We start from the raw sequence: 19621 nt of genomic DNA on the forward strand, positions 1-19621 counted from the left end.
CACTCTGCAGGCTGTCCTGCTGATGGATGCTGAGAAGAGGATCCGTCTGCTTCAGTTTGTCACCGGGACATCCAGAGTCCCTATGAACGGCTTCGCTGAGCTCTATGGTGAGAGATGGCAACTGTATGGTCACAGTAGGCTATAGGATGTTTATTAATAGGACTGTGTCGTAACCAGAAGCCCAATAGTACACTTCTCTGTGTTCCAGCTGCACTGGTACTGTGTGTTTTAGTGCCACTTCTGTCTTCTCCCATGTCATGTCAGGTTCCAATGGGCCTCAGCTGTTCACCATTGAGCAGTGGGGAACGCCTGATAAGCTGCCCAGGGCACACACCTGGTACGTATTGATCTTACAGTTTGCCTGCCCTCTTCCCTCTGACAAGTTCATTGAATCTGTAATGGATTAAACTACTTTTATGAAGTAGTGAACATGACATTTGTGAAACATGAAAATCTCACATTGTACAGTACATTCTGAAAGTATTCAGACCCCTTGACTTTTTCCAAATTCTGTTACATGACAGCCTTATTCTAAAATTGATTGTTTTATTTCCCCCTCGTCAATCTACACACAATGACAAAGCAAAAACATATACAAAAATGTGTTTCCCCTCGTCAATCTACACACAATACCCGATAATGACAAAGAGAAAACAGGTTTTTAGAATTTTTTGCAAATGAATTAAATAAATAAAAACATACCTTATTTACATAAGCATTCAGTCCTTTTCCTATGAGACTCGAAATTGAGTTCGGGTGCATCCTGTTTCCATTGATCATCCTTGAGATGTTTCTACAACTTGTTTGGAGTCCACCTGTGGTAAATTCAATTGATAATCTGGAAAGGAACACACCTGTCTATATAAGGTCCCACAGGTGACAGTGCATGTCAGAGCAAAAAAACAAGCCATGAGGTCGAAGGAATTGTCCTTAGAGCTCAGAGACAGGATTGTGTCGAGGTACAGATCTGGGGAAGGGTACCAACACATTTCTGCAGCATTGAAGGTCCCCAAGAACACAGTGGCCTCCATCATTCTTAGTAGAACAAGTTTAGAACCACCAAGACTCGTCCTAGAGCTGGCCGTCCGGTCAAACTGAGCAATCGGGGGAGAAGGGCCTTGGTCAGGGAGGTGACCAAGAACCCGATGGTCACTCTGACAGAGCTCCAGAGTTCCTCTGTGGAGATGGGAGAACCTTCCAGAAGGACAACCATCTCTGCAGCATTCCACCAATCAGGCCTTTATGGTAGAGTGGTCAGACGGAAGCCATTCCTCAGTAAAAGACATGACAGCCCGCTTGGAGTTGGCCTAAAGGACTCTGACCAAGATTCTCTGGTCTGATGAAACCAAGATTGAACTCTTTGGCCTGAATGCCAAGCGTCACGTCTGGAGGAAAACTGGCACCATCCCTACGGGGAAGCATGGTGGTGGCAGTATCATGCTGTGGGGATGTTTTTCAGCAGCAGGGAGACTAGTCAGGATACAGGGAAAGCTGAACGGAGCAAAGTACAGTGAGATTATTGATGAAAACCTGCTCCAGAGCGCTCAGGAACTCAACGACCCTAAGCACACAGCCAAGACAACACAGGAGTGGCTTCGGGACAAGTCTCTGAATGTCTTTGTGGCCCAGCCAGAGCCCGGACTTGAACCCAATCTAACATCTCTGGAGAGACCTGAAAATAGCTGTGCAGGGACACTCCCCATCCAACCTGACAGAGCTTGAGAGGATCTGCAGAGAAGAATGGGAGAAACTCCCCAAATACAGGTGTGCCAAGCTTGTAGCGTCACACCCAAGAAGACTCCAGGCTGTAATCGTTGCCAAAGGTACTTCAACAAAGTACTGACTAAATGGTCTGAATACTTATGTACATTTTTACATAAAACATTATTTAAAAAACTGCTCTTGCTTTGTCATTATGGGATATTGTGTTTAGATTGATGAGGGGGGAAAAACAATGTAATCCATTTTAGAATAAGGCTGTAACGTAACAAAATGTGGAAAAAGTCAAGAGGTCTGAATACTTTCTGAATGTACTGTATGTTTTCTATGGGTTGTGGTTATTTACTATTCTACAATTTCTAGTCTGTTTCATTTGAGTGTTTCCATTATTTAGCCCCGGTATTAATATCACATTATCCTCTATAAATGTATCCTGAATAAATCAGACTGCTGTGAGAGATAACAAATGGTGTTATTCAATTCTCCAGCTTCAACAGGCTGGACCTGCCTACCTACGAGTCGTTTGATGACCTCCGAGAGAGGCTGCTGATGGCTGTGGAGAACGCTCAGGGCTTTGAGGGCGTCGATTAAACTAACTGCAGCCATCTTGGTTGAATACCACTACAGAGACGACACACCACCACAGGACAGAACGTTTAAAAAACAACTGCCACAGAACGTTTAAAAAAACCAACAACTAACTGCCATTCTACAGCTGCAGACCGTGGCCGTAGCAGGGTCTACCTGCAAGCATGCTATATGCACAGGATCAACCACCGAGGTTACTCTGAGACTGTAGTGAATGTGACAGAGACAACGAGCCATGTCTGTCTTCTCCTATGTCAAGGTGCTGGGGAACATGGCTACTACAGTGCAGCCCATGCAAAACACTGCACCCCTGCCTGAGATCTGCAGTGCTGGAATCTCTGATGCTTTTCAATATGAATATCTCTCCTGTTGTATTTGACACCCACCATCCCTGTGACTCTGCTGTGCTGTGGAGTGCATAGCCTTAACCTGCTGGTTACTGCATTCTGTATGAAATGAATCAAATTACTACTCCTCTCTCCAAGTTAACATGCTGGATCCTGCATTGTGTGTATATATAATCACTGATCGATTGGAATCCTGCATTGATCAATCACTACTTAACTCCTCTCCAGGTTACCTTACTACTACAGCACCACACCACCAGATAACCTTAGGAATGCTAACCAATCACAGATTCACTAATGAGGATATAAGCCGTGTCGCTCTCACTGTTCGACTACTATGCCTGCCTGGTCCCACCTCCCTCCCTTTCTCTCTCCCCCCTCCCTCCCTTTCTCTCCCCCCTCCCTCCCTTTCTCTCCTCTTTCTCTCACCCCCCTCTCTCCCCCTCCCTCCCTCTCCCCCTCCCTCCCTCCCTCCCTTTCTCTCTCTCTCCCTCTCTCTCTCCCTCTCTCTCTCTCCCCTCCCCTCTCTCTCTCCCTCTCTCTCTCCCTCTCTCTCCCCCTCCCCCTCTCTCTCCCTCTCTCTCCCCCTCCCTCTCTCTCTCCCTCTCTCTCCCCCTCCCTCTCTCTCTTCCTCTGTCTCCCTCTCCCCCTCCCTCTGTCTCCCCCTCCCTCTGTCTCCCCCTCCCTCTGTCTCTCCCCCTCTCTCTCTCCCCCTCCCTCCCTCCCTCCCTCCCTCCCTCCCTCCCTCCCTCCCTCCCTCTCTCTCTCTCTCTCTCTCTCCCTCTCTCTCCCTCTCTCCCTCCCTCCCTCCCTCCCTCTCTCTCTCTCCCTCCCCTCTCTCTCTCTCTCTCTCTCTCCCTCCCTCCCTCCCTCCCCCTCTCTCCTCTCTCTCTCTCCTCTCTCTCTCTCTCTCTCTCTCTCTCTCTCTCTCTCTCTCTCTCTCTCTCTCTCTCTCTCTCTCCTCTCTCTCTCTCTCTCCCCCTCCCTCCCTCCCTCTCTCCCCCCTCCCTCCCTCCCTCTCTCCCTCCCTCCCTCCCTCCCTCCCTCCCTCTCTCTCCCCCTCTCCTCTCTCTCTCTCTCTCTCTCTCTCTCCCCCTCCCTCCCTCTCTCCCCCTCCCTCCCTCTCTCCCCCTCCCTCGCTCTCTCCCCCTCCCTCCCTCTACCTGTCTGTAGAATAAGGTCTATCTACCAGAGAAAGGGACGGGGCTTTTTCTCACTACAAGGACTCGTTATTATTTTATTTTGCAAGCCAAGAAGGAACGGGATAATTTTTATTAGAATTTTAATATCGTTATTATTATCATTCTTATGGAAAACACACTTCTGACTTATTTGTACCGATAAACGTTGTTTACTATTTTGACTGTGTATAAGAAGACTGTAAATCTGGCCATTGGAAACAATGATATTAGGGAGACTTAAATAATAACATGGTTATTGTAGTGCTATGAAAACAGCATGAAAATGTTATCTTGTGTTTGCTTATTCTCCTTGGTTTAAACCATATAGTGAATTCCGAGGTTTTCCTCACAATGGTAATATCAATACTGTTATGCTCATCCTCCCCTGTTCATAATGCTGTAAATTCAGTTCTTGAAAAACATTTAGAAATCGTTTCATTATTATAAATACATGTTTAACATTTAATAATAGAAGTATTAATAATAAATAAGACATGAAAATGAAGCTGAACTGTGAGAGGTGGCTGTGATGGCCACTAATAGAAAAGCAGCGAGTTCTTCCAATAGAACATGTCTGTTGTGTTCCAGATTCCACCCTATTCCCTATAATAGTGCATTGCTTTTGACCAGAGCCCTATGGGTCCTGGTCAGAGTGCCCTATGGGTCCTGGTCAGAGTGCCCTATGGGTCCTGGTCAGAGAGCCCTATGGGCCCTGGTCAGAGAGCCCTATGGGCCCTGGTCAGAGAGCCCTATGGGCCCTGGTCAGAGAGCCCTATGGGTCCTGGTCAGAGAGCCCTATGGGCCCTGGTCAGAGAGCCCTATGGGTCCTGGTCAGAGAGCCCTATGGGTCCTGGTCAGAGAGCCCTATGGGTCCTGGTCAGAGAGCCCTATGGGCCCTGGTCAGGGAGCCCTATGGGTCCTGGTCAGAGAGCCCTATGGGACCTGGTCAGAGAGCCCTATGGGTCCTGGTCAGAGAGCCCTATGGGTCCTGGTCAGAGAGCCCTATGGGCCCTGGTCAGGGAGCCCTATGGGCCCTGGTCAGAGAGCCCTATGGGTCCTGGTCAGAAGTAGTGCACTAAGTAACAGGGTACCATTTTCGATGCAGACTTGGTTTTGGCTTGTTTTGGTATTGTTTATTTTCTTATTTTTTAACACCACTAAACCTAAAGGGCACTTTATCCATCACACTAAGGTCATGATGCCTACCTGCCTGTTGTATGTCTTTAATCATTAACTTGAATGTGATTTATTTTTCATTGAGAAGAGCACCTGTTTTCCCCGGTGCAATATCTAAATTATGTCCCAAACGGCACCCTATTCCCAAATGTAGTGCACTACTTTTGACCAGAGCTCTCTATGGGCCTTAGTCAAAAGTAGTGCACTATAAAGGGAATAGGGTGCCATTTGGGACTTACACCCAATAGTCCTGTAAATCTGCCTGCTGCTAATATAAAGTGACAGTCGTGAAGAATGGATCTTCACACTCGTCCTCTCTCTCTCTCTACTCTGTTATCTGTTCATACCTCTCCCTCTATTCCTGCTCCACTAAGTGGTTCACTAGATTCCTCCCTCTCCTTATGTACTTGTTTTTTAGGGGTTGTTCTTTTTGTGTTAATGGGAAAAAATTAAAAGTTCACTTTTTGTTAAATTCCACAACTCCACAACAAGCCCTTTGCGGTTCATATAACTTGAGTCAAATTAAAACTGAAACATGGAAACTCAGTGTTGTTGTGTGAAATGGTTCTTGTTTTTAACATCCAGTGATACTTCTTGGAGCGTTCTGTTGACTTTGTGTACGTCGTTTTAGGTGAAAAGTTTAACTGATAAACTACCCCTAATTTTCCCCTATTTACTTAACGTCGTGTTTCGGATATTACATTTTGAGACAAAGTTCTCCCTTTAACAATTATAATGGTTTTCTGTTCCATTTATTGATGCAATTAGCAACCTTTTCCCATCATTCCAATGTTTAAGCAAGAAGGTTTTTACTTTCAATCAAACTTCCCTTGACCAGAATAAAGTGGTCATGTCCTTGACTTTTCCAGGAAGAAGAGAGCAGCTATTGTGGACATTTCATTGTGAGTACTGGACAGAAGTCTAGCTATATTGTGACATTTCATTGTGAGTACTGGACAGAAGTCTAGCTATATTGTGGACATTTCATTGTGAGTACTGGGCAGAAGTTTTGCTATATTGTGACATTTCATTGTGAGTACTGGACAGAAGTCTAGCTATATTGTGACATTTCATTGTGAGTACTGGGCAGAAGTCTAGCTATATGGTGACATTTCATTGTGAGTACTGGACAGAAGCCTAGCTATATTGTGGACATTTCATTGTGAGTACTGGGCAGAAGTTTTGCTATATTGTGACATTTCATTGTGAGTACTGGACAGAAGTCTAGCTATATTGTGACATTTCATTGTGAGTACTGGGCAGAAGCCTATCTATATGGTGACATTTCATTGTGAGTACTGGACAGAAGCCTATCTATATGGTTACATTTCATTGTGAGTACTGGGCAGAAGTCTATCTATATTGTGACATTTCATTGTGAGTACTGGGCAGAAGTCTAGCTATATTGTGACATTTCATTGAGTGTCATGTCATTCCGTAGAGAGAAATGCCTAGGCATACGTCACACAAAGCTGTTGATGATGCTACACGGCAGGTGTGTTTCGGTGAAGGAAACCCAGTTCATTCACACGGGCGATCTAGGACTTTATGTGTTCCAAGGACGAGCAAATAAAATCGGCCTGTTTGTCCTGGCACGTTATCAATCCCCCTCGCTAGCTCTCTCTGTCTCTCACAAACAAACCAGGGGACAGAAATCCTTCTAGCCACAGGGCTGATTTTATAAAACTAGAGAGGACACCTGGGTGTAAACTGCTGCACAATTGTACTGTCACCAACTGATAGTAATACTTTTAAAAATTTCAATGAAAGATATTTATTAAGAGAAATACTGTGCGTGCCCAAGGTGTTGTCGTTTCAATCAGTGACCTATCAATGAGCCACAGGTCTCTTGATAAACTTGACCTCAGTTGACCTCGGACTTGATATTGTAACTGCTCAGAGTAACATCAATTACATTTTGACATACACTACGTGAAAAATAGTATGTGGACACCTGCTCGGCCAACATCTCATTCCTAAATCATGGGTGTTAATATGGAGTTGGTCACCCCTTTGCAGATGTAAAAGCCTCCAGTCTTCTGGGAAGGCTTTCCACTAGATGTTGGAACATTTCTGCAGGGACTTGCTTCCATTCAGCCACGAGTATTAGTGAGGTCGGGCACGGATGTTGGGCAATTAGGCATGGCTCGCAGTCGGCATTACAAATCATCCCAAAGTTGTTCGATGGGGTTGAGGTCAGGGCTCTGTGCAGGCCAGTCAAGTTCTTCCACACTGATCTCGACATACCATTTCTGTATTGACCTCGCTCTGTGCACGGGGGCATTGTCATGCTGAAACAGGAAAGGGCCTTCACTAAACTGTTGCCACAAAGTTGGAAGCACAGAATCGTCTAGAATGTCGTATGCTGTAGCGTTAAGATCTCCCTTCACTGGAACTGAAGGGCCTGACCCATGAAAAACAGCCCCAGACAATTATTCCTCCTCCACCAAATTTTACAGTTGGCACAATGCATTCGGGCAGGTAGTGTTCTCCTGCCATCCGCCAAACCCAGATCCGTCCAGCCAGATGGTGAAGCATGATTCATCACTCCAGAGAACGCGTTTCCACTGCTCCAGAGTCCAATGGCGAGCTTTACACCACTCCAGCCGACGCCTGGCATTGCGCATGTTGATCTTAGGCTTGTGTGTGTCTGCTCGGCCTTGGAAACCCATTTCTTGAAGCTCCCGACAAACAGTTATTGTGCTGTCGTTGCTTCCAGAGGCAGTTTGGAACTCGGAGGTGAGTGTTGCAACCGAAGACGGGCAATTTTTATGCACTAAAGCACTCTGTGGTCTCATTCTGTGAGCTTGTGTGGCCTACCACTTCAAGGCTGAGCCGTTGTTGCTCCTACACATTTCCACTTCGCAATAACAGCACTTCCAGTTGAACCAGGTCAGCTCTAGCAGGGCAGAAATTTGATAAACTGACTTGTTGGAAAGGTGGCATCCCTGACTGTGCCATTGAAAGTCACTGAGCTCTTCAGTAAGGTCATCTTACTGCCATTGTTTTTGTCTATAGAGATTACATGGCTGTGTGCACCTACCAGCTATGGGTGTGGCTGAAATGACCCGAATCCACTCATTTGAAAGGGTGTCCATATACTTTTGTATATAGTGTATCATGTACACAGTGTGCAGACTTTTCTTAGGGGAAAGCTTGTTGATGTGAAAAGGTAAATAGTATGAAGAGTACCAACATACTGTATGTCCCAACAAATAGGAATTAATTGTCACATATGTTATGACAGTTTGTTAACAACGGCTCAAGGTAAGATTTCGAGATTCTTATCTCCTATATGGCCCCAGGGACCATGTCCAACTTTTCAAAGTCAAGCAGTCGATCCATTTGAATTGGTCATACTGCAGGCTACAGTAGACTAGAGGATGGTGACAGGCAAGGGGACTTTGGTAAGACCTCAGAAGAACACTGCACCATGTAGACAGTGATGTGTACAGTTCTGGGCTGACTAAGATAACGACTGTCGTCGTCATATGGGGTTTCATGTTCTCTCGTTGGCACGAGGATCTTCATCACAGGTATTAGAACCTTTTAAAAAAAAACACACACACAAATATGGAGGCCAATACATGCAATGAAGGGAAAGTGAAGTTGCTACCTTTACAGTTCCTATCGTTATGAATAACTATAAATTACAGTTACAAAGATAATGTGTATGATAGTCTTTATGAATAATAGCAATGTGAAATAGGTAGTGTAGACGCCTGCCTGTCTACCCTACCAGGTTAGTGCGTTGGTGCCCCCCTCCTCCACTATTTAGTCAGGGTCAATCGATACTTCCCTGCCGCTTATCACTGAGGGGAATTAACTGTCCATACAACCCCCTTCTGGCTACATAAAGGGAGGGGAAGGGAAAGCAACATTCCCAAATGCTGACTGTCTCTCTGTCTACACACCTGCGCCTCTCCACAGACCTGCTGTCTACACACCTGCGCCTCTCCACAGACCTGCGGAACCGGACTGGACTTGTAGGGCTACCTGGTCTTTACCGAAGAGCCTGGATGAGACGGTACAAAGGAGACACATGCTTTGTCTGAAATGGCACCACTTGAGCATACAGGGAAAATGGTGTCGTTTTGGATGCACTCAGAGAGAAAGAGAGCAGTCCTGTCCTGGGGCCTACAGAGAGGGAGTGGAACGGGGAGAGGGGCCAAGACGGTCCACCAACAAGTAGTCTCACGGTGAGTTACCGTAGGATCTCAAGGAGCACGTCGTCTAACACAAGACAACACCATCAAGGAGGGGGAATTGGTGTATTTCATACTAGAGCAGAAGAAGCATGTTGTACTAGACCGGACTAGACTGGATCGGACTGGACGAAACCGGACTAGATTGACTCCTCCATCTGACAAGCGGCAGGTTTATTCACATAGTTGAGTAGAGCCTTACTGCAGATGGATGAATGGTCACCGAAGCTCATAATGTGAGGAGAAATGAGCCTTTACACAGCAGACCTGTATATCCTACTGTAGTACACCTGTATATATCTTTATATACTACTTCCTACTGTAGTACACCTGTATATATCTTTATATACTACTTCCTACTGTAGTACACCTGTATATATCTTTATATACTACTTCCTACTGTCGTACACCTGTATATATCTTTATATACTACTTCCTACTGTAGTACACCTGTATATATCTTTATATACTACTTCCTACTGTAGTACACCTGTATATATCTTTATATACTACTTCCTACTGTAGTACACCTGTATATATCTTTATATACTACTTCCTACTGTAGTACACCTGTATATATCTTTATATACTACTTCCTACTGTAGTACACCTGTATATATCTTTATATACTACTTCCTACTGTAGTACACCTGTATATATCTTTATATACTACTTCCTACTGTAGTACACCTGTATATATCTTTATATACTACTTCCTACTGTAGTACACCTGTATATATCTTTATATACTACTTCCTACTGTAGTACACCTGTATATATCTTTATATACTACTTCCTACTGTAGTACACCTGTATATATCTTTATATACTACTTCCTACTGTAGTACACCTGTATATATCTTTATATACTACTTCCTACTGTAGTACACCTGTGCCTTCGGAAAGTATTCAGACCCCTTGACTTTTTCCACGTTTTGTTATGTTAAAGCCTCATTCTAATAAATAAAAAATATGTAATCCTCAGCAATATACACACAATACCCCATAATGACAAAGCGTACACAGGTTTTTACTTTTTTTTTTGCAAATGTATTACAAATAAAGAACAGAAATACCTCATTTAAATCAATTGCACATCGATCGACACACACCTGTCTATATAAGGTCCCACAGATGACAGGAATTTTTCGTAGAGCTCCGAGACAGGATTGTGTCGAGGCACATATCTGTGGAAGGGTACCAAAAAATGCCTGCAGCATTGAAGGTCCACAATAATACAGTGGCCTCCATCATTGTAAAATGGAAGGAGTTTGGAACCACCAAGACTCTTCATAGAGTTGGCCACCCGGCCAAACTGAGCAATCGGGGGAGAAGGGCCTTGGTCAGGGAGTCTGTACTGTTACATGGCAGTCTCACTAGTTATCAGTCTAAATTCGTATTAATACTGAAATACTATTTGTAGGTGGTCATTTCTACATTGAAACACATCCAACAGCCTATGAAATTCACCAGGGACAAATGTACAATAGATGACTAATCTCTCTCTCCCCCACATCCCAGGTATTCCCTTCCCTCCATCTTTATCCTCCGAAGCTGTGGAGTGTGACAATGGTGTTTGTGTCCTCTGCTATCAAACGCCATTTTCACACTATATAGCTACGGTGAGAAGAGAACAGCGTCACCGCGACCCCGTGCCCTGAGGTCAGTCAAACAGAGACAGTGGCGGGGAAGTAAGGGTCACACCTTACATGGCCATATATCCTGGTTGGTTAACTCAATGCGGTTTGGTTCTCTCTTCACACGCCTTGAATCTTGTTGTTGCTGGTTTGATAGGGGATCGTTGTTGCATGTAATTCCTCCTACCCACCATGGGAAATAAGGTCATAAACTAAATGCAGAGAGCGTATAAAGTTTGTAGTTTGAGTAAAGTTTGGCCGGATGAGATTTTAATATGACTGGTCGTGATTGGTTTTAAAGTTTTAAAAGCAGATGTGTGACAGTGGCAAAACAGGAAGCTTCAGATGCTTGCTGACCCATTTCCTTCTCTGCCTACACGTTACACTGTGTTACTAATGCACAGACATCTTCTAGAGACCAAGATACATGACCCCTTTCCTTCTCTGCCTACACGTTACACTGTGTTACTAATGCACAGACATCTTTTAGAGACCAAGATACATGACCCATTGTGTTTTCATGTGATGCTGAAGGAAAATAGTATTGCGTCCTCTGTGTTGTCTATGTTGTCAATGAATCCCAATTAAAAACATGTCTCTACTTACATAATGTTGGTCTTTGGTGTCTAGTTTAATGGCAGTAGGACATGGGTTGGTCTTTGGTGTCTAGTTTAATGGCAGTAGGACATGGGTTGGTCTTCGGTGTCTAGTTTAATGGCAGTAGGACATGGGTTGGTCTTTGGTGTCTAGTTTAATGGCAGTAGGACATGGGTTGGTCTTTGGTGTCTAGTTTAATGGCAGTAGGACATGGGTTGGTCTTTGGTGTCTAGTTTAATGGCAGTAGGACATGGGTTGGTCTTTGGTGTCTAGTTTAATGGCAGTAGGACATGGGTTGGTCTTTGGTGTCTAGTTTAATGGCAGTAGGACATGGGTTGGTCTTTGGTGTCTAGTTTAATGGCAGTAGGACATGGGTTGGTCTTTGGTGTCTAGTTTAATGGCAGTAGGACATGGGTTGGTCTTTGGTGTCTAGTTTAATGGCAGTAGGACATGGGTTGGTCTTTGGTGTCTAGTTTAATGGCAGTAGGACATGGGTTGGTCTTTGGTGTCTAGTTTAATGGCAGTAGGACATGGGTTGGTCTTTGGTGTCTAGTTTAATGGCAGTAGGACATGGGTTGGTCTTTGGTGTCTAGTTTAATGGCAGTAGGACATGGGTTGGTCTTTGGTGTCTAGTTTAATGGCAGTAGGACATGACCTTTCACACTTTGGAAGTTTAAATTCCAATAAAGTTTAGTGTTTCAGTGAGACTCACTTGACAGAAAAACAACACTTCCTGGGACACAGAGGGAGCCTACAGTGTTAATGGGGCCATTGTTTTTCAGACAATCAGTCAGGACAATCAATCACGAGGTTGGTGGGACCTGGGGAGGAGGGGCTCCTGGTAATGACTGGGGAGGAATCAGTGGAATGGTATCAAATACATTAACCACATGGTTTCCATGGTTTCCAGGTGTTTGATGCCATTCCATTAGCTCCGTTTCAGCCATTATTATGAGCCGTCCTCCCCTCAGCAGCCTCCACTGCAGCAGAGGGTGGAGAAGAAAGGCTACAAATTATGTGCAAGGAAACCATGAATAAAGTCAAGCCAACCTGCCGGTTCCAAGTGGGAAAAAGCATCTGCTTTCTTTTTCAAATAGAAATAACAGCATTCTCCATGCACCTTAATTGATACATTTATGACCTAAATAAATTAGTAATCCGTTTGGAGAAGTGGATTGTAAAACCAGCCATATGGAAGCAAACTGAAAATCATATCAACATGAAAATGTATTGTGGCCACGTTGAAATAGGACAAAAATAGCTGTGCCATTCCGATTTTAATTGCGTGCCCTCGTGATTTTCTTGGATGACATTTGGAGACCCAAGCTGATGGGCTGAAACTGCCGAGTTGATGTACGCGTTTTAGAATGTTTGGATTATACGGCCGGGTTTTTCTGTTTTATTTTACAATTTGTATCATGTTAAACATTAGCCACTATCGTTAACCACCTTTAATAACCACGTATATTTATTTTTGCATCATTCCATTCCATTTACCTTTCTTTCCTCTGTCACATCCTTGTGAATTGTTCCTGAGACTCGCTAGTAATATTGGATTATATTAGGCAAACGTTGTGCAATAATTGGGGGCCACGTAATGTAGCCTGTTTGCGTCATTATAGAACTCGCACATAGCAGGTTAAACCTGGAGCCTGGCGCACGGTTCAAGACGACTGGACCGTTGATGATTAGTGAGAATTAGAATGGATTTTATTGTTCAAACCTTATTGTACACTTTTTTCTAACTTCCAATATTTCATGTATTAAACTTGACTATGACAACTTTCAGGATGAATCAAACCACTGTATTTTTTATTCATTAATATATTCTGTGCATAACGGCCCTCCAAGCTGTTTTTTAGTTTATTCCTACATAGGCTATTTCCTAACCACCAAATGTGCCTAAATAATCTACAATATCTAAGTATTTTTAAATCTACCAGTTGGTGCTGAAACAGAAACAAATATACATAGATGGCTGTCTTTCATTGATTCCTACAGTATATTCTGTATTTAAAGGGATGGTTTAAGATACATGTACTGAAAACCCCATTGAATAAAAGTTCACGAGAAAATCTGTTGGCCAGCGGGTGGGAGGGTTTTCAGTGGTTGAATGACATTTATTCAGAGCGCGCAAGGTAGCCACACCGGCAGAGGCAACTGAATAAATTAAGTCTGAATACCAAATACTGAGAAGTGTTTAGGAAAAACATACATTTATAAATCGGTATCGGGGCCCTACATGAGTTACATTCACTTGAGTGTGCTGCACCACCAACATCACAAGATAATATCTAACTTATCAAACATCAAGCAAGGCTCCAGATAAGTATTACACTCTAATAAAAATGGAAAAGGCAATATCCGATTACATATAACCCAATATCCATATGGTGATGTGGATCATTTGTTTTATATTGAATCGGAGAGACAGTATGAATCAATACCTCAGCTGAACGATTACTCAGACATGGCAGACATTGTTTACTGTAGTCTGGCGCTGAGGTAGCCTAAAAGGCCGGCAGATGGCGATATTGAGTCGTTTCATCTCTGAGGCAGACTGCAGGGGTAGCATAGCTGGCCGAGCCAAGCACGTCAGACATCAGGCATGAGATGTCAAGAGGAGGAGATCTCAGGGGGCGAAGTGGTGTACTCTCACTCTGACTGGTCCTTCATTATTCTGTCACTGAAACTGTAACTGTGCTGCAGGCACATGTACCATTATATACTTTTCAGTTTGATACTGTACATCTTAAATATCTGTTATACATCATTTCAAATTATGTCTATTGGCAACCTCTAGTTACCTTACAACAACAAAAGACTATACAAACAAACGCATGTAACACAAATATATAAATATATATTTTCACTCATCATGTACATCATAGAAAATGCATAAAATTGTAGTCCTATGATTTATATAATTTTCTTGCAGCATCTATGTTTTTACACAATAATTATGTTTTACACATTTTCTTAAAATAAATGTTTAAATGTGTCCTCAAAAAGTACCAAAAAATAAAATACACTAAAAGAAAACCAACAAAACACAGAAGAAACGACATAGCCTATAGCTATGCTACCTCGTCAAAGAGAGAAACACTACCAAAGATGGTAGAAACCTATTATCTCTGATTATGCTGCCTCTTCGTTCTGATCTTCACAGCTTCATCACAGCACGAGGAACACATGGGAGAACCTATTCAACTGAATGAGACAAGCCCATTCATGGTTGACAGCAGCAGGTCCTCTTTAGGTAGATGGACTGAAGCGTACTGGCAGACGTCTATAACACTTCAGGACATCTTCAGTACATTTATTCATACAGCCGTAGTACTTCCATAGACCCAACAGTCTCTTTATACACCAGATAGACAACCCTGTATCCGGGGTAACGTTCCATTGTATTGTAGATCAGGTTTATTCATTGGGCGATATTCCCCAGTATCAAATCTGTTAGGTCTACTATCAGGCCTCCCTTGTAAAATAGACTATTATCTGAATGAGACAATATTCAAATGTAAAGGCCCCCCTCCTATCAGGATTTGCTCTTCAGGGTGGGTCCGATAGTCTTTTTAGTCTTTGTGACAGGTTGAGTTGGCTTGGGTTTAGGGACCACAGTCTTTTTGGGTTTTGGCTGTAAAGACTTGAGTCCAAGGATCTCACAGTACTTGTTGCACAGATGCAAGGCTTTGAACTGATCAATGAATGACGAGGCACAGTTTCCCTTGAAGCCCTTGTATCTAGAGAACAAACAAAAAACGAGACATTGCATGTGGTTTGTGGCGGCGTAATGTACAATACACACAGAGGTGATTTAAACCATCAGGTTTTGTATTGTATTTATTTTGCAATACTCACCCTTTCTTACACGTGGCTATTCCAACATCTGTCAATCTCATGCCAACTCCTACAATGAAACGAGAGAAATCAATCAATCATTCAAGTTATTTATAAAGCCCTTTTTATGGCAGCAGTCACACGTGCTTCTACAGTAAATATATGATTTATATTTCTAATCTCCCACATTCTTTGCACTGCTGTTAAGTACAGTAGCCAGACTGGACCTTGGCTCACTGTGCAGATGCAGTAACCTACCTTGCATGTCAGTGACGAGCAGGTTACCCTCAGTCTTGTGGTAGACCCAGTGCTGGAAAGTACAACACTTCTGTCCTGCCTCTGAGTCATTCCTCTTTAGGTTGATCTCCTTCCCGTCCCGAACAGAGTACTTGACAAACTCCCCCATCAGCTCCTCTTCCAGGGTGGCATACGGGATGTCGTTAGACGGACGGTGGACCAGGTATATTGGTATAATCCTGGACGGACAGACGGACGGACGGACGGGGGGAGAAGAAGAAACAGGAAGGTTACTGTTTTGCATATTTCACTGGAAAAATGTCATGTTTTGCTGTAACAGAGAGATTGGAACACAACGTGAGCTGGAGTGAAGTTTAGGGGTTAAATTGAGTGGGACACAAGGACACAACAGCAGGAGAAGAGATGGCATCTAGGAATTGCCACTGGGATTTACAGGCCCACACCCCACCAGACGATGATGTGCCAGCGATGACATCATACTCACTCTGGAACCTCTCCAAAGGCATCCTGTGTCTGGGCCACGGCTGTCCAGACCTTGATGTACTCTCTGGCTGTGTTCTGAACGTGGCACTCCTGGAATCACACAATATATACAAATCTGAGCAGTTCTGCTGATGGTTACAACAGGGTTCAGGAAGTGACTGAATTGAAATGAAACTGACCCCAAAACCTGGGTCAGAGTATTACGCAATGTCAAATAGTGAGAGCTACTGTTTTTCTGACCCTAACCGTACCTCTGACCCTGTGTCTGGTGATATCAAGGTAAATAAACCCTCACCTCCACGGCCAGATTATAGTTCTTCTGAACCAACTCCTCGTTGTTCTGTGTCCCGTAGCTGATAGCATTGTGTACCTTGAGCACACAGTGGTGGCCCTGGGTGAAGACAGGCACCATACCGGCCTTGAGCCTGGTCCGGAAGGCCCTTCGGTGCATACCCTCTCCAAAGTGTTCCTTCTCTGTCACCAGACTGGCTGGCTGGTTCTTATCAAAGTACTGCTCTGACAGGAAGTCCTCTTTGAACAACAGACAGGAACATTTCACATCCTCCTCTTCACCTACTAGCTCAGTGGGAGCAGCTGAGGTAGAGAGAGGAACGCAGTCATTCAGAAAGAGCCTTTAACATAGCATAACATATTCCGATGCTTCCGCAATGAATGACCTCTGAACTTTTATTACCTAACACCTTGTCTCAGATGTATACTGTATATCAAACTGAAATTCAGCATTAGATCGCTACTCACCTGTGATGTTTTTCTGGGGATTAGCCAGGATGACAATGTCACTCAGCACTATGAAAGAGACAGACAGAAACAGTGGGGGCTGTTAACTTCCAAAATATGTTTGTATTTTGCTGTTTTTATTGTGAGAGCCCTGTGGAGTAAGATTTCCAATATATTCATTGCACATGGCAAATAAAACCAGAAATGTTAAACTTGGATGTGAGTATGACGTGTCTTACCCTCGTAGGTGAGGAGGTAGTCTAACATGTCTTATCCTCATAGGTAGTCTAACGTGTCTTATCCTCATAGGTAGTCTAACGTGTCTTATCCTCATAGGTAGTCTAACGTGTCTTACCCTCGTAGGTGAGGAGGTAGTCTAACGTGTCTTACCCTCATAGGTGAGGAGGTAGTCTAACGTGTCTTACCCTCATAGGTGGGGAGGTAGTCTAACATGTCTTACCCTCGTAGGTAGTCTAACGTGTCTTACCATCATAGGTGGGGAGGTAGTCTAACATGTCTTATCCCCATAGGTAGTCTAACGTGTCTTATCCTCATAGGTAGTCTAACGTCTTATCCTCATAGGCAGTCTAACGTGTCTTATCCTCATAGGTAGTCTAACATGTCTTATCCTCATAGGTAGTCTAACGTGTCTTATCCTCGTAGGTGAGGAGGTAGTCTAACGTGTCTTACCCTCATAGGTGGGGAGGTAGTCTAACGTGTCTTACCCTCGTAGGTGAGGAGGTAGTCTAACGTGTCTTACCCTCATAGGTGGGGAGGTAGTCTAACGTGTCTTACCCTCATAGGTGGGGAGGTAGTCTAACATGTCTTACCCTCGTAGGTAGTCTAACGTGTCTTACCCTCATAGGTGAGGAGGTAGTCTAACGTGTCTTACCCTCATAGGTGGGGAGGTAGTCTAACATGTCTTACCCTCGTAGGTAGTCTAACGTGTCTTACCATCATAGGTGGGGAGGTAGTCTAACATGTCTTATCCCCATAGGTAGTCTAACGTGTCTTATCCTCATAGGTAGTCTAACATGTCTTATCCTCATAGGCAGTCTAACGTGTCTTATCCTCATAGGTAGTCTAACGTGTCTTATCCTCGTAGGTGAGGAGGTAGTCTAACATGTCTTACCCTCGTAGGTGAGGAGGTAGTCTAACATGTCTTACCCTCGTAGGTGAGGAGGTAGTCTAACGTGTCTTACCTCGTAGGTGAGGAGGTAGTCTAACGTGTCTTACCCTCATAGGTGAGGAGGTAGTCTAACGTGTCTTACCCTCATAGGTGGGGAGGTAGTCTAACATGTCTTACCCTCGTAGGTAGTCTAACGTGTCTTACCATCATAGGTGGGGAGGTAGTCTAACATGTCTTATCCCCATAGGTAGTCTAACATGTCTTATCCTCATAGGTAGTCTAACATGTCTTATCCTCATAGGCAGTCTAACGTGTCTTATCCTCATAGGTAGTCTAACGTGTCTTATCCTCGTAGGTGAGGAGGTAGTCTAACATGTCTTACCCTCGTAGGTGAGGAGGTAGTCTAACATGTCTTACCCTCGTAGGTGAGGAGGTAGTCTAACATGTCTTACCCTCGTAGGTGAGGAGGTAGTCTAACGTGTCTTACCCTCAAAGGTGGGGAGGTAGTCTAACGTGTCTTACCCTCATAGGTGAGGAGGTAGTCTAACGTGTCTTACCCTCATAGGTGGGGAGGTAGTCTAACATGTCTTACCCTCGTAGGTAGTCTAACGTGTCTTACCATCATAGGTGGGGAGGTAGTCTAACATGTCTTATCCCCATAGGTAGTCTAACATGTCTTATCCTCATAGGTAGTCTAACGTGTCTTATCCTCGTAGGTGAGGAGGTAGTCTAACGTGTCTTACCCTCATAGGTGGGGAGGTAGTCTAACGTGTCTTACCCTCGTAGGTGAGGAGGTAGTCTAACGTGTCTTACCCTCATAGGTGGGGAGGTAGTCTAACGTGTCTTACCCTCATAGGTGGGGAGGTAGTCTAACATGTCTTACCCTCGTAGGTAGTCTAACGTGTCTTACCCTCATAGGTGAGGAGGTAGTCTAACGTGTCTTACCCTCATAGGTGGGGAGGTAGTCTAACATGTCTTACCCTCGTAGGTAGTCTAACGTGTCTTACCATCATAGGTGGGGAGGTAGTCTAACATGTCTTATCCCCATAGGTAGTCTAACGTGTCTTATCCTCATAGGTAGTCTAACATGTCTTATCCTCATAGGCAGTCTAACGTGTCTTATCCTCATAGGTAGTCTAACGTGTCTTATCCTCGTAGGTGAGGAGGTAGTCTAACATGTCTTACCCTCGTAGGTGAGGAGGTAGTCTAACATGTCTTACCCTCGTAGGTGAGGAGGTAGTCTAACGTGTCTTATCCTCGTAGGTGAGGAGGTAGTCTAACGTGTCTTACCCTCATAGGTAGTCTAACGTGTCTTACCCTCATAGGTGGGGAGGTAGTCTAACGTGTCTTATCCTCATAGGTAGTCTAACGTGTCTTATCCTCGTAGGTGAGGAGGTAGTCTAACATGTCTTATCCTCATAGGTAGTCTAACATGTCTTATCCTCATAGGTAGTCTAACATGTCTTATCCTCATAGGTAGTCTAACGTGTCTTATCCTCATAGGTAGTCTAACATGTCTTATCCTCATAGGTAGTCTAACGTGTCTTATCCTCGTAGGTGAGGAGGTAGTCTAACGTGTCTTATCCTCATAGGTAGTCTAACGTGTCTTACCCTCGTAGGTGAGGAGGTAGTCTAACGTGTCTTATCCTCATAGGTAGTCTAACGTGTCTTATCCTCATAGGTGAGGAGGTAGTCTAACATGTCTTATCCTCATAGGTAG

At 44.1% G+C, this 19621-nt stretch overlaps 2 protein-coding genes across 2 annotated transcripts in view; one reads left to right on the forward strand and one right to left on the reverse strand.

Annotated features, from left to right (window-relative positions):
* The window catches only part of nedd4l (NEDD4 like E3 ubiquitin protein ligase), a 123080-nt gene extending 119998 nt beyond the window's left edge, over positions 1–3082 (forward strand). Inside the window, exons 28-30 of the mRNA XM_052458533.1 lie at positions 11–107; positions 265–337; positions 2208–3082. Of these exons, the coding sequence (XP_052314493.1) occupies positions 11–107; positions 265–337; positions 2208–2310 (273 nt within the window). The 3' untranslated portion in view covers positions 2311–3082. The remainder of the gene's footprint in view (positions 1–10; positions 108–264; positions 338–2207) is intronic.
* An 11211-nt stretch (positions 3083–14293) lies between these two features.
* alpk2 (alpha-kinase 2) overlaps positions 14294–19621 on the reverse strand; it is a 29645-nt gene continuing 24317 nt past the window's right edge. Inside the window, exons 6-11 of the mRNA XM_052458741.1 lie at positions 16794–16841; positions 16330–16628; positions 16036–16124; positions 15552–15769; positions 15315–15363; positions 14294–15196 (exon numbers count right to left, since the gene is read on the reverse strand). Of these exons, the coding sequence (XP_052314701.1) occupies positions 14992–15196; positions 15315–15363; positions 15552–15769; positions 16036–16124; positions 16330–16628; positions 16794–16841 (908 nt within the window). The 3' untranslated portion in view covers positions 14294–14991. The remainder of the gene's footprint in view (positions 15197–15314; positions 15364–15551; positions 15770–16035; positions 16125–16329; positions 16629–16793; positions 16842–19621) is intronic.

This window comes from Oncorhynchus keta, chromosome 12 (assembly GCF_023373465.1).
Source record: "Oncorhynchus keta strain PuntledgeMale-10-30-2019 chromosome 12, Oket_V2, whole genome shotgun sequence".
Taxonomy (NCBI): Eukaryota; Metazoa; Chordata; class Actinopteri; order Salmoniformes; family Salmonidae; genus Oncorhynchus; species Oncorhynchus keta.